We start from the raw sequence: 15,907 nt of genomic DNA, 5'->3' as shown, positions 1-15,907 counted from the left end.
CTAAGAACTTAGATTTTTTTAATTTTTTTTTTCTGGCTGGCTGCCCAACTATTAGTCTGTGGGGAATGTTGCTACTGGAGAGTTTTGTAAATGTTGGCAACTCTGCAAAGATTTTGTATTTTCTTTAGGAGTTTAGCACCTGTATTATACTGCCTGCATTAAGAAAAATTCATTGTAGTCTTAAGTGTACCCAGTACAAACAACACGTAGTTCCTGTCAGGAATTTGTTTTGGGTTTTGTTCTGTGTAATGATACATGAGGCTGACTTAAATGCTTGAGTGAATTCTTTTCAATAGGAAATTATTCAATCCATTGACCCATGGTGATTATGTTGTAAATATTTGGAGAAGTTTGCTGAACTGACCCTGTGCACCCAATAAGTGAGAATATATCCACTGGGACTCAGAACCGACAACTACATTTTCTTTCTCTCTTATACCAAGGAGTGAATGTTGGCTCTGTGACCATGTTTACATGGTGATTTGTGTTTACACTGCTTTGGTACGGCTAGGATCTTTGATAGGCTGGCCACATCCTTTCTGCTTGGTTCATGTGTGGGCTCAGTAGCTATTCTGTAAGCCTTTGCACTTAAAGTACTTTGTGCTTACAGCTGGCCTCTAACCTATGCTACACTTACTGAATAATTGCTGCATGCAGGTGTGTACTAAGAGGATTGTGCCAGATGCTCTTACTCAGTTGCTGTTTCTCATGCTCCTTATGGTGCTGACTGAAGCCACAATACTACAGCAAGCCCTTGGTCTTGGACAGGCTAGGTGCTGACATCCACCTAAATGTGACTACTGTGAAAAAACTAGTGCTATGTTGCTTGAAGCGAAGTGACAAATGTGAGCATGAGGGCGTTCACAGCACATCACATCATGTATGTGATGTGTGCCCATTGTCTTGCATGTTGCCTGGACGTGAAAGGACTTGTAAGATGAGTGTCACCGGTACGGTTACTTTGTACAAACCATGGATCCTGTCATGGCTCTGAGAGCACTACTAGGTCTTAATGGTCCTGATTATCCCTATGTGGGACCTCCACCCACATCCCCTGCTCTTGGGCCCAAGAACTCCATTTAACATCAAGCTAGGGTTTCAGTCCCTGCCTGAGTGATGTTCAAGATCTGCTACTGATCTCTAGCTCTGTTACAGTCATGCCTGTGTGTGGGCATGGAAATTGCCCATTGATCCAGCCCCTGACCCATGGACAATCTTCCTGCCTGGACTCAGATGTATTACTATGAAGCTGCCTGTCAATCATGACTATGTCTGACCTGGGTTACCATTACTGGATCTGATCTTGGCCTGCAGATTGACTTCCCAGCTTCAGATTGGCTCTCCTACATCACTACAAGCTTGTCCGGTGATCTGGATTCTGGCTTGACCCTGGTTACCATCACTGTTCTGCCTGCCTTGCTTGGGTGCTGTGGGGATGGGGCCTTGGCTGGTGAGGCCCCCGCCTTGCCGGTCATGGTATGTCCCTCAGCTTGTGGCCCCTGACACTTAGGGAACTCCTGGTCCTTGCTGAGCCCTGACAGATACAGGACTGTAGGATGTGGGCGTGCAACGTCCTAATCTGTTGGTGGCCGTCTTCTCTCTTCTTCCTATTCCCTTGTAGGAAACTTTCTGTGTCAGTAAGAGCAGCTCCCACTTCTATGATTCTTGCCTTTGTGCCCCAAGAGAGTCATGGATGAAGTTCCTAGTAAGTGTGAAAAGGTAAATGTCATTTGCAACCCATTTTCAAAGACGTATGATGACCCACGGAACTGCAGGAGACTGGTCAGCGAACCTTACCTCTTCATTGGGGAAGATTATAGAATAATCCTCCTTGAAGCCATGACTACCCAAGTACAGTAAAGATAAGGCGTTTTGGAATAGTCAGCATGGATTTACAAAGGGTAAATCACACCTGACCAACCTGATAGCCTTTTATGATGAGATGACAGATCTTGTGGACAAGGGGACTGTAGAAAATGTTTACCTTTAACAAGGCTCTTGATGTGGTTTCTTATAGTAGTATTGTGGCCAAATTGGAGAGAAATGATTTGGATAACTGACCTACACAGTGGGTGGAAAATTAGCTGACCAGCTGGGCTTGGAGTGATACTATCTGTGATCAGTGGTACAGAGGCCAGCTGGCATCTGATTACTACTGCATTCTTCAGCAGTTGATACTGGGGCTGTCATTGTTTGCTGTCTTCATTAATGAATTGGAGAATGGGATATAATGAACCTTTGCAGGTTTGCATGGAGAAATGGTGTCCTCAGGAAGCTCGAGAGTAACTTTCTGTGGAAGTTCAGGAAAGGCACACAGGTTGTCTCCCAACGAACACTTGCTTCCTCTTGCTTCCAACAGGTGAAACTAGAAATACTCAGAAGAGCTGGTTTCTAATGGTGTGGTGAGGCTATGGCCCCAAAGGAGGGCCTGTCCAGCAGATGCCTATCTTCAGCTTCAGGCAGCAATGCCTGTGTAGAAACTGGGCTCACATCTGCTCCAGGACCTGATAAGGAGCCCCTGCCCTGACCATCTGGTGAAGTGATGTTCGAGAAGGTCAACAGGGTGGAAGTCTGTGTAACAGCAAGATAACAAATTTGACATGTTTAACTGCAATGCTGTTATTTCCTTTGACCAGATAGGAACACAGATGCTATAAATTCAGTGGCGATTTACTTGACATAATTGTCACGGCATGTTGTAAATCACACACACTGTCTTGCCATATGTCTAGTCATACAGTGACCTGGTCCTTGTAAACCAAGAATAAAATTAGTCATAAAGAGAAAAAAAAAAAAAAAAGGCTGGAAAACATGCATTACAAAGTGCTAGGCTTGGGAACTTGGAAAAATGTTACCATCACATTTGGTGTTGACAGTACTTTCCTTCCTGGGTGTTGTAAGTAATCTTTTTTTCCTACTGATGCTTCATTAACTGAGTGCTAGGTAAGCGTGTGCTCTGCTTTCCAATCAGGAGTGATTTTCTTGGTGGCAGACAGGTGGGTTGTAATCTAGAATGCAACCTTTATTCTAGAAACCTGGTCCTTTAAGCTAAGTCTTCCCTTAAACTTGGCTGTAGTGGCTACACTTACTACATCCCTGTCTCAGTCCTTGTATCTCTACCTTCCTAGACCTACCCATTTTTCCCTTCCTTTTGGAAACTTTGCCTTCATCGTCACTTTTTTTTTTCCCTTCTGGGAGTTCCTGTTGAATTTGCAAGGTGCCACTGCAACCTTGTTTTTTAGAATCTTTTTTGCTTCTCATCTTCCTGGGCTCCAACTTGTCTTGCTCTGCCTGCAGGCCCCCAGCCTTTTTTCATCCCAACAAAGCTCACAGTCTTGAAACTTTTCCTGGGCTCTAGCTCCAGCACTACAAGCTCAACTATACAAAGCCTACCTCATATTTAGACTTCTGCATTTAAGCCAGGGAGCTTTTTTTTAAAATTATTTTTATTTTTTGTTTGCCATCTGTTCATCAGTATTGAGACTACAAAGGGAATATGGTTCCCTGCTTCCAGCTCTTGCAACATCTTGCAGCTGACAAGAAAAACAACTGAAAACTTCCTCCCTGCATGCTTGGGCTGGAGCATGCCCATGGCAGCAGGAGCTTTGGAGCGCTTAGTTCTGAGTTTCAGCAAGTCCCCTTAGGCCCATGCAAACAGATTATCCAGGCTAGGGTGCTCTGATTTTTGTATGCTTGCCCTTTTTTTTTTGGGGGGGTGGGTGTGGTTCTGGGGGAAATCAAAAGGCACACAGCCACACCAGGAACCCATGGTCCAGGTTTCCAGCCTTTCATCATTAATGGAAAGATGCTGAAATTTCCCAGTGAATGCAGCATAATTTTTCTAGCATTTTCTTTGAAATGACTGAGGTATTTCTGAAGAAACTTTAAAAATAACCTGAAGCCAAGTTCCATTTATATGGCATTTCAGATAAAGCAGTTAAAGTTTGGTAGTCTGTGATGGGTTGATTCCAGCCAGCAACTAAGAACCCACCAACCACTCATTGACCCTACCTCACCCCCAGCAGGATGAGGGAGAGAATAGGAGGAACAAAAGCAGGAAAACTCATGGGTTGAGATAAAAACAGTTTAATAAGTGGAAAAAAAGGGGGAAAAAACCCCAAGTGATGCAAAGGCAATCATTCACCACCTCCTACCAGCAGACTGATGACCAGCCAGTCTCTGAGCAGCAGCTACAGAAAGACTATCCTCCCATTTTATTGCTGAGCATGGCATCATGAGGTGTGGAGTGTCCCTTTGGGTCAGCTGTGCTGGCTGTGTCCCCTCCCGGCCTCTGGCCTGCCCCCACCCGCTCGCTGTGGGGGCAGAGTGGGAAACAGAAAGCCTGGAGGCTCTGCGAGCACTGCTCAGCAGTCGCCCAAACACTGGTGCGTCAGCAATGCTGCTTTAGTCACAAATCTAAAACCTGGCACCATATGAAGAAAATTAATTCCATCCCAACCAGGTACAGTACATAGTCACAGATGGATTGAAGTTTTCAGTCCAAAGCTATGACATTTGTCATGGGAAAATGAAGATCCATGTGGCGCTCTGCAAGCACCTCAGTCCCAATGCTGAGACTTTGTGAGGAGGACACCTTCTTATCAGTAAGGCTGCGAAGATGGAAACGTGTTGAAGATGAAGTGAATGCGGGCCTTGCACTCTTCAGTGTTGGAGGTAAAATTCACCTCAGTGTTTTCGTTTAATGAACAGTAGGAAGAGAAAGATTCCTACCTTTATGGTTATATTATGGCATAAAGTGAAAGACTTTTGTACAGCGTAAAGGTGGACTGTGCCAAGGTATGTGTTTTCTGTAATGTTGCTTTCTGTGACTTCATACATAAGTATTTTGCAGTACTAATTAGTTCATATTACTCCTTGTGTTTCTCCATGCACTGCTAACTTGTTGAGTATCACTGGTTTGATCCTATAAAGCTGGTTTAGATTATTCATAAAATTATTTCAGTCTTAAAATGACTGAAGTGCATCAGTGTAAAATGACTGAGGTTTCCTGCTTCTGTTTCGGTTCTGTATGTTGCTGTGGCACTAATAATTCAAGTGCTTGGGAAACAAACCTGGTCTGAAAGTGTTAGGACTGTAAAACTGAGCCTGCACCATTGTGCACCTCAAGCCCTCCCATGTCCCCTGGGGGACTATCCTCTTTCCTCCAATCATCAGTGCTATTAAAAAAGGTATAAATAGTATTCTCCTTAAAAATAATTTTATTTTTCTCCTATACCATAGCAACACTTGTTCAATAGACTATGAAAGCCAGAAACTATAGTCTTTGGAATAAAATATCCAGTAACAAATGGCCACAGAAGATGCTCTTCAGAACAACATGTGGAAGTACAGCTAATAAGGAGTAAAAAACCACTCTGTATTTTAATTGGTTCATAGTGCCTTTCCCTTACACCCCATTAGATAGTTTTCAGAAAGAAATTAGCCTGCCGCTGTGCTCTCACCCAGTAACTTCAGACTCTGTTGACTAATATCAAGCAAAAACCGTAGAACATAACATCGGTGGTTGGTTTGAGATCAGAAAAATGATGAGTCCTTCCTTTCCCCAGCACTGCGGTAAAGGCAAGGAGAACTCAGCCCTCAGGTTAGCCCACAAATTAGCATATGTGTGGTTCCCATCCAGCCACAAGAGATGCTGACTTGTACCCTACCAGAAGACAATGTGGGATGAAGTTAGGGTGCTGTATTTGGGCCAGGGAAAATATGGGTTTGAACGGTGGATACTGTAGAGAGGTTGCTGATTGCAGCGGTGGGAGAGCGTCTCTTTGGAGATGTTGGATGCGTTTCGTTAATCCCACTGCTTACAGTACTTCTCTGCCTGTCTGGTTCTTTAATGATTTAACTACATTGATTAAAAAAATATGTCTCTTGTGCTTTAGAAGTACAGAGACTGTCCTGAATCTCAGACACTGCAAAAACAAGATGCATTGTTGCCAGAAGCCCTAGAAGCAGCCTAGGCAGGGAGAATTTATTGCAGGATTCACCTTTAAAATGAACCAAAATTGTTTGGCATAGAAAAGTGCTTGTTCATGCTCAAAAACATAAGGAACTAGAAAGACCAGTACCCATACAAACCTGAAAGGTGTTGTTTAGTCCATAATGTTCTCTCAGGAGGACTTAGAGGTCAGACAAAACAATATAGATTGAAAATAACAGGCTATGAATACAATGGATATGAATGAAGACTAAGATAAATACTCTACCTCCACATGCAATCATTCTGCAAATAACAAGAAAAAAGAATGCTCTTCTTAGACCCCAGTGGGAGATAGATTGTGGCCCATCATGCAAATTCATCTTCTAGGACATTTAATTAGAACCAGAAAAAAAAAAAAGCCAAAAATATTTGATAGGCACAGCAGACACATTCTGTAGGCGGATGGAAGTTTTCCTAGTACAAACCAGTAGGACCACAACAACAGCTTGTCAGCTGCTAGAACAGGCGTTTTCCTTTAAAGAGTTATTTGCAGAATCCTAACTGGATCTAGCAGCACGCTTTACAGGAAACTTCTGCAAAAGTGTCCATAGATACAACGTGTAAGAGATTCACGTTCCTTGCTGTTCCCAGTTCTTAGTGCAGGAGGAAAAGACAAATGGAATCATCACACCAATGTTAAGAATCCCTGTGTCAATAAAACAGTAAAGATAATCTGTTTCCAAATATGAGCAAATATCAACACACTTAAGAAAAAGACAAGAGCAAGACAGCAAAAACCATATAGGCAGAAAAAAATACAGATTTTTTTTTTCATTATCATCACAACTGGCTTGCTGTGGCATACTGACAAAGGGAAAATTGTCTGATGTTATCAACATAGAATAATTAGTTCAGTGGCAGTTATCCTCAGGGTATGTCAGAGGCTGTTATACATTTGTAATTTGTCAAGCTCTGTAAGCAAATGTCCTGTAATATAATTTGCCGTTTGGGTTCAATGATGCCGTATTCCGCAGGTTACTGTTATTTTCAACCCCTCTATGCAGTTTCAGTCTCCAGTGTATTAACTTCACAGCGATTTTGCTGATATTGGAATCTCCTTGATAAATTGCTGTGACTGATAAATTGGCCACTGTCCATTCAGACAGCTGCTCAGAGGAAAATACCTGCAAGGAGCAGCATTATGGCTACAAGGAGTATCTACAGGGAGCAGCATAAAAAGCCCGAAGACCATCTGCTCCATAGAAGAAGCAGTCTGGATAGGTGCATAAATGTCGCATGTTAACATCAAACCTCTTATCGTGGTCATGCTGGCTTGGCACAGACCTGCATAGCAGAGGACCAAACACAACTGTCTTCGGTACTGTCTGCTTCGCCTGCAGGCGTCTCCAGCAACTACAATATAAATGGGCAGCTCGGTAGAAGAGCCAAGAAGAAGAGCTTTCCATAGGGAAACCTGATGTTGCTCCTCAGCATCTCTGCTCTGCACCTCATGCAGCTATCTATGGTTGAACCTGTTTTGAGGTACAAGTAAATCCAAAGAAAAATTTCTTCTCTGATAAGATCTTAAATAGTTACAGACAAGACTTCAAACATGCATGAATCCCTAAACCTTAAATTTTAAAATGCTGTTACGACAAAAAGATGCTCTCTTTATAGAAAGGGTATGGGAAAGAGAGCAGAAATAAAGCACAAAATCATGACGTGATTTAATATTTGGAGGTGACCATATATATAAATAAGATTAGTTCTAAGGGTTTAATGACTCTGTAAACTTTGTTGAAAGATATCATTACACTCAGCTATAACAATATATATTCTGGGTAAGTCACTGCTGTCTCTCGCATGGACATATTTCGAAAAAGCGTCACCCTGATATAATGAGCAAGATGAAAGAGATGTTTAGTAATGACTGTATCATGAGGATACTTGTGCTAGATTTATTTGTGAACACTAGTCCCAGAATGCTTTTCTCTTGTATTAATTTGGCACTGGGATGATAAGTTTCCATACACAGCGTAAAGAGAGGCTCTCAAGGGAAAAAAACCAGTAAGATGAGAAGTCCCACTGCTGTCTGGTGGGGATGCACTCTGCTGGGTTAGTGCAAGTGGCTTTAAGCGTTTCTGTGCTTATGGGATGTTTTGTTCCAAGGGAGATACGAAACTGCAGGGAGCTGTTCTGCAATGTTTTGATGAGAACTTCACTTGCTCCGTTGGTCTGTGTGTTGGGAACAGGAGAAGAGTCAAACACATAGTGATGACTAGATGTATGGATGCTATAGCTGCAAGTGCCATTTCCTATACAGAACTGGTCAGAGGTCTTCCTGGGATTTCAGCAGAAGAAATCCCTGCTGTCTTTCTATAGCCCTGCCTGTTTTGTAATTCTTTCTTGGTTCTTATGGACATTCATGATTAATTCTGATGTGGATACAATTTGCAGAAAGCACAAAGTGGATTGAAAATGTGCTGGTTTACTTCTTGAAGCTTCCAGCTGGCTGCATATGAGCCAGCAGCGTGCCCAGGTGGCCAAGGCAGCCAACATCATCCTGGCTTGTATCAGGAATAGTGTGGCCAGCAGGACTAGGGAAGTGATCGACCCCCTGTATTTGGCACTGGTGAGGCTGAACTGTGTTCGGTTTTGGGCCTCTCACTACAAGAAGGACATTGAGGTGCTGGAGCGTGTCCAAAGAAGGGCAACAAAGCCGGTGAAGGGTCTAGAGAACAGGTCTTATGAGGAGCGGCTGAGGGAATTGGGGTTGTTTAACTTGGAGAAGAGGAGCTGAGGGGAGACCTTATCGCTCTCCACAACTACCTGAAAGGAGGTTGTAGCCGGGTGGGTGTCAGTCTCTTCTCCCAAGTAACACGTGATAGGACAAGAGGAAATGGCCTCAAGTTGTGTCAGGGGAGATTTAGATTGGATATTAGGAAAAATCTCTTCAGCAAATGGGTTGTCAAGCGTTGGAACAGGCTGCCCAGGGAAGTGGTTGAGTCACCATCCATGGAGGTATTTAAAAGACACGTAGATGTGGTGCTTATGGACTTAGTTTAGTGGTGGACTTGGCAGTGCTAGGTTAACAGTTGGACTCAATCTTAAAGGTCTTTTCTAACCAAAACTATTCTATGATTCTTTTGAAAGATCGGTGGTGACTGAGGCCAACTGTTTGATGAAAAAACTTGAAATTAGCAAATAGGTATGTTTTTGGAGGACTTGGTTTAGTCAGGCTGAGATGTCCCTTTGGTTCTGACTCTAGGCAATGTCTTAATGAGAGGGAGTCTGGGAAGAAATATGGAGGGTGAAACATCATAACAGCATACTAGTGATTTCTTATTTGATTAATAAGAAGCACATGTGATTTTTATTTTTTTTTCTGATAACAGGTATATAATTTTGTATTAGATGTCAGTGGTAAGGTTTTAGCAGTGGGGAGGCTGCAGGGGGGGCCTCTGTGGGAGGAGGCCAGAGGATGCCCTGGCTCCAGCTGGGTCCACAATGCACCCGCCACGGGACACAGCTGAGCCCACCACCCAAACTGGTGGTGCCTCCGGGAAAACATACTTAAGAAAGGGTAAAAAACACCAAAGAGGAGGAGGAAACAAAAAGGTGAGAAACAGCAGAGGGAACACCAAAGTTGGAGAAGGATGTGCTCCATGGTGGAGCAGATGTTCCAGAAGTAACTGCTGCCCATGGAGGACCCACACTGGAGCAGATACTCCTCCAGAGGGACTGTGGCCTATGGATGAGCCCATGCTGAAGCAGGTACACCCCAAAGAGACTGCAGCCCATGGAGGACCCATGCTGGAACATGGGGAAGAGCAGCAGAGAGAAAGCGTTATGCCCTGCATTGCCTGTTGCCTCAATGAAGAGACTGAGCGTACCCTGTAGCGGTAGCAAGGCAGGAGGAGAGGTGCCTCAAGTGATGGGGTGAAGCTGAGTCTGGGAATGGGGGAGGAAAAGTGTTTTCCCTGTGTATAAATATTTGTGTCTTTTTTTGAAATAAAAATCCAAATCACTACTCAAATATTTATATTAATTGACAATGATTTAAGTTAAATTACCTGACACAAGTCTGTTTTGCTCATGACAGTAATTGATAAGTGATCTTGCTGTCTTTATCTCAACCCAAGTTTTCCATTTCTTCTTTGCTATTTCCTCCCCCATCCCAGGGAGGAGTGAATGAGCAGGCGGTGGTCCACCACAAATTTAAAAGGGAAAATCACTACACCTTGAGGGATCAGTAAACATCTCTGTGAGAGTAGCGCATAAGGTGGTAAAGAACATCAAATCCACTCCTTGCCCATGGCCAGGATGTTACATTACCACGTAGTCCATGTTCTCCAATCCTAGGCATGCTTTAGCTCCCAGGATGCCCAGAAACAGTGACTCCAGTGCTCAGTGTGTAACGTTACCTATAAGCATAGCAAAAAGGCCATTTATTCCCCAACAGGGAAATAATAGCAGAAGCACAGCATGAAAAATCATCCTGTGATTATATCTGTTTAAGGGTTGTTGAACTTGTTTCACAAGCAGAGCTCGGAAAGCCACCAGTAATACCTACTGTAGTTCCCACACCGTGAGCTCATGTTTTCACACCCTTGAGGGTTTCTTTGTCAGGCAGCAGTAGAGAAACCTCTAGCAGGCGAGGGCATGGCAGCTTCTATTCCAGCAGTTGACTGTCTATTCTTCCAGCAAGCAAAGAGCCCAAAAGAAGTATCAGATCTTGGTTTCCTCTCAAGGCTGTGTTCACCACTTCTCATTTTTCTCAGCGATTCCATTCTCCTATCCCTGTGTGAAAAGCATTTCCATTTCTTTATTAGCATGCTTAAAATAGACAGGTTTCCTTTTTGTTTTGGTTTTTTTTTTGTGGTTTTGGGGTGGTTTTTTTTTTGTATAAGCAACACCTGTGAAACATAATGGTTTACAGTAGAGTGAACCGGACACTTAGAACTCTAGTATTATGATTTTTACTAATGATAATTTATAAAGGCAACACTTTTACTAAATTAGACCAAATCATACCAGTTGGAAATAGCACAGTGCGACAGAGCTCAGAAACAAGACACATCAGAATTGAGAAATGGACTAAGACTTCCCCCCAAAAAATGAGCTTAACCGCAAGTAACGAAGTAAGTATATCTACTTGCCTTACTTGGGACACTTGGTCTAAGTATTCATGATAAGATTATAGAAGGAGAAATAATTTTTCTCCTGTCCTGAGTTCTGTTTCTCCAATGGTCCTTTCAATAGGGACAGGTTTCTATTAAGAGCTTGGTGACAGGCTAGGTTAGCCATTGTCTCCGGGAGAGTGGCCATCTACTAGCAACATCTAACAAGAGACTTCATTCCAGCTGTTTGTAGCTCCTAAGTCGTATCCAGTACATACACCAATTTCTGAATTCTTTATGTCCTTTGTGCATCATGTCCTTCTTCATTTACTTATCATCATTAAAGTCGATCTAAGTTCTTGAAAACTAATTGCTGAAGGAGCCAGGTTTCTCTAGAGCAGGTTGCCTGAATTCTGCGCTCCCAGCTTTTGTCTAGGAGTCGGCCATGAACGTGGCAATGGGTGTCGTACCCAGCTAAACACTGTAGCCTGTGGAATAGACTTTTTTTTTTCTTTTTTGCCAGAAGGTCATTAAAATGGTTATTAAACTGGAGATTTTTATTAAAAATAACCTCAGAATGCACTCATGCAAGAAGTTTTTTGGTAGATCTCTGATGTGAATGCTGAAGCACAGATAGAGAGGAAAAGCTGGTCTGGACTATTAGCTTGTGGTTTGTAAACTGTTAGGCTAAGCAGTGTCTGAAGTCTCACTCCTCCTTTCTGTTGCATGTCAATGGCCTCATCGTCTTCCTTCACAACTTCTGACAAGCCATTTTCCCTTTTCTCGGTTTTTGTAAGAGAAAAGCTGGAGGGGGTGTGTGTGTGTGTCTGAGCCTTGCTACAGAAAAGAGCTGAGATGGGCCAGTGACAAAATTACCAAACTGTTGTCCAAAAAGCGTATTTGTTGCCCAGTGTGCAATAAGCCAATTCTCATGCACGCAGCAGAGATACTGCTTTTATTCAGGCCTGGGTGCTCGGTGGATTCCCACAAATCAAGCACACCTAGTGCCGGTTCCCTTGTCGTATTTATACCCAAGCGTTACCAAGTGGTACATTCCCAGTTACAGTGACTGGTTCGGGTGTCTTTGCCTAGTGTGCAAACCAGAACACACGCTCAGCTCTCCTCTCTGCCCTTACCTTTGGAGTAGGTGGTGTGATTTGGGTAGGGGACTCGTGGGTGGCTGGTCGCAGATCCCCCTGCCAGAATTACTTTTCCCCTAGTTTCCCAGCGCTTTTGGTAATTGCAAATGGTTCTTCAGGGTCTGCTGATCAAGCTAACAATTCATCAGTTATGGTTCTACCTCTTGACAATCAGTTCTTAATTGCTACATTGTTTGTATAAACATCAGCTAACACAGGGGCAGGACCACACAATGGTCATCCTTAGTAGGACCTAGCAACTATCTGCTAAACTGCTATCATCTGTAACATTCTTAACTACAGAGTCATGACTAACTTGTAAATTCGATGCAAGATATCAAAACCAGCACAAATATATTAAGCATTTCTCCTGATGGGACAGACACCGGCCAAATCACTGACTTTTAGTATAACTGTAAAGCGGTAATAGAATTGCTGACCTGGCATTAATGTATTTAGCTAATGGCTGATTTAATCACTGTAGTTAAAACAGCTGCAGAGCGAGGGTGAAGTGATCAGTCATCTCTGGGTGAGTCCGGGGAGCTGACTCCTCAGGAAGGCATCTGAGGGATGCGGATGGAGTGATGGTTGTCTCTTCAGGGATGATGCAATCTGGCTGCATAAAGGAGGAAGTACAGAAAGTCACTGAAACTGAAGGGATAAAAGGGAAAAATCAAAGACCAAGAGATAGGCTCAGCAGAATAGGATCAGCATTGAAGATCCCACTCACCCGGAATCCACAGCTATGAAGGCTAACATCTTCTCCGGGTCACTTTGATGCGTGGGCTGGGAGACCCCTCATGAGCGTGGACCCTAAAGGCCAACAGCTGTATCTTGCAGACCTTCTTGAACTGGGAGAACTCAGGATTTTGGGAGTACTTGTCTTGCTAATAACGCCACTTTGCTAATATTTATCATACCTGCATACTGCTAAGTTTATTGTAGTTACATACTTGTTAGGTTTAGGCAAACATAATTGGCATAGTTGTATGTCATAATTTCCTTACCCCTGTAGTACTTGAGTTTATTGGGCAATTTTTGAGAGCAGGAGAGTGCCAACAGTGTAGGGCTGGAGCCTGGAGAGGCAGAGGCACCATGTGAAGGGACAGACAGGCACCCAGCGTGCTCAGCCTGTAGAGCTGTCTTTGAAGACTGGTGGGGTATCGAAGGGCACCTACACCACTTACAGTAAATCTATAAGGGGATTTATTCTTTCACAGACAAGAAACTTATTTCTACCTTACTGCAAGGAAAAGAGATACTTTCCTAAAAGTCACTGGCTGGCAGCAGGGAACTAGTCTGCCAGGGAACTGCAGTAACCCAAAGAGAAAGGAATCATTGTACAAAGAAATTAAAATAAAGAGAATAAAATTATTGTAAAAAGAGGATTCAGAAAGGAGCAATCCCAAGAAAACTGGGTGAGAAAAGGCAGAAACTGCACAGGAGAAAAAAAAAAAAAAGTTTAAGCTGCAGTATATCTAGTGAAATTACAGTGTAGTATTAAACTGCGCTGTGGATATCACTACTAAATCCACTAGGTGACAGTGTGGAGACTGCATTCAGCCCGACAGCAGCATCTCTCCTTTACAGGCCTCTTGGCATTGTCTCACTGCTCTCTGCTATTAAATCAAAGTTTGCAATGTGCCTCTGCTTGTAGCCAGCACGTGTGTCCATGGAGAGAAGGTAGTCTTGATGCTAATGATAAAGGTAACACTGGAATTAAAGAATTGACTGTCACTTTTCCAGAACTGGCTGTTTTTTCCTAAACCTAGAGGTCTGGGGGCTTGGACTAAATTGAGAAGTGATGATGGAAAGTGAACTAAAGGATGAAGGGACAGCCACCATCACTCTGCTGTGCCTTGCAGCCAATCATGCATGGGAACGGACTTTTTAGCAAGGCCTGTTGCGATAGTACAAGAGGTAATGGTTTTAAACTAAAAGAGGGTAGATTCAGACTAGAAATAAGGAAGAAATTTTGTGCAGCGAGGGTGGTGAAACACTGGAACAGGTTGCCCAAAGAGGTGGCAGATGCCCCATCCCTGGAAACATTCAAGGTCAGGTTGGACGGGGCTCTGAGCAACCTGCAAGAGTTGAAGATGTCCCTGCTCATTGCAGGGGAGGTTGAACTAGATGGTCTTTAAAGGTCCCTTCCAACCCAAACTATTCTATGATTCTATGCTTCTGTTTGCACGCCACGAGCTCTCGCCATCGCTGCCTCGGTGCGTTCCCCCAGCGTGTGGTGCCTGGCCCAGCCATTCCCCAGGGACCGCAAACTGGTGCAGCAAAGAAAAAGCTGGAAGGAAGGGACTAGAAGCCAGTGAATTGGCAAGGATTAGATGCCCGGTACAGTTCTGGCTTCTGTGGCTTTTCCAGTTTTATATGAGGTAATGGGCAAAGCAAGGTAAGAATACCTGGGGAACACAGCAGGTTTCCTTTCGTAGCACTGCTTTCTCCATGCAGCCTCTTTCCCCCTAGGATATGGCGTGACCCAGTGTACAGATATTATCACTGTAGCTGTGGTGTGAAGAACCACTAGAAGTTATGACTGAATATTTAATTCCCAGCTGGGATTTACACTGCAAGAAAAAGGCAATTGAAGCAAAGTCTGTATATTAATAAAAATCAGTGCAAACTAGGTTAATGTAAATAAAGTGCTATACATATGTAATGTAATTTTTATGACAACCTTGTTTTGAAAATGTGCCATCAGTATAGAGGCAAGATCTAAGTCAATGAGTGTGCAAACCTTGTTTGTGGTGATTAGCCTTGCTTTAAGGTGATAAATGTGATCTTTGTTGCTTAGTCCTCTCAAATATTCTTCATTTTCTAGGACACAACACATTTTCACCCCAATATTGTCTACATTTCACAGCAGTTCCGTGGGTTGCTCTCCATCCCTTTCTTGCAACACTAATGGTTTTTAGTTGCACTCCTGCAGTCCAGCCCAGAGAGGTTACAGAGGTGTCTTCTCATGGTGGCCTCCCTGGGGCAGGAGTGCTGTGGGGGGTACAAACTGTCCGGTTAGAGGGCACAAGCCACCTGATTGCTGGCTGCGGGGCTAAGGTGATCGCCCCCTTCCCTTCTGCTCCACCTCTCTCCTATTAAAAAATGCCTTAGTTTGAGAGACATGAAATATTAATCCGTTGTGCCATTTATTGTAGCGCAGCTTACCACGCACTGGAATCCCAAAGTGCCCTGAATTTTGTCTGAGCCTGATACAGACGCCTTGAAACCGGCGCTTGGCAGCTGTCCCGGTGATTTTATAACACCCAGGCTTTTAGGACTTTTGATTCATGTGCTACAGACACTTGTCCTTATATGGGATAACATGAAATTCCATGAGTGAGAACGGATGGATTTTCTTTTGCTCTGCTTTTTCTTTCCATCTAGGGTAAGATTTGTCAGTCTAATTTTCCTTACTGCCCTTTCTGTAACTAGAAAGAGGAAAAGAAATACCACGAGTGATCTCGCTTAACAACCACCGATCCATGAGTCTTTCACAGCCTTTGGATCAGGCAGCTGTGCGGAGAAGGATTTAAAATCAGGATGTCTGTGAATCTTCCTTTTCTTCTAAATTAACCGTATATTGCAATTTCATAAACAATTATTTCAGTCCCTTTACTTCTGAAACACAGTATTATTTATCATTAAAGGCTGCTTTGAACATAAAACTATTAGGATGCCCTTTATTAGAGTGGCTTACTGCAGCTCTC

At 43.4% G+C, this 15,907-nt stretch overlaps 1 protein-coding gene across 2 annotated transcripts in view; it reads left to right on the top strand.

Moving 5' to 3' along the window:
* Positions 1-3,515, top strand: part of RESF1 (retroelement silencing factor 1) — a 38,217-nt gene extending 34,702 nt beyond the window's left edge. For both annotated transcript variants that reach the window (XM_075756044.1, XM_075756033.1), the window contains one exon: positions 1,622-3,515. In XM_075756044.1, coding sequence (XP_075612159.1) covers positions 1,622-1,641 — 20 coding nt within the window. In that variant the 3' untranslated portion in view covers positions 1,642-3,515. The remainder of the gene's footprint in view (positions 1-1,621) is intronic.
* The last annotated feature ends 12,392 nt before the right edge of the window (positions 3,516-15,907 follow it).

Source organism: Balearica regulorum, chromosome 1, assembly GCF_011004875.1.
Source record: "Balearica regulorum gibbericeps isolate bBalReg1 chromosome 1, bBalReg1.pri, whole genome shotgun sequence".
NCBI lineage: Eukaryota > Metazoa > Chordata > Aves > Gruiformes > Gruidae > Balearica > Balearica regulorum.
This window is presented reverse-complemented; position numbering and strand designations above follow the sequence as displayed.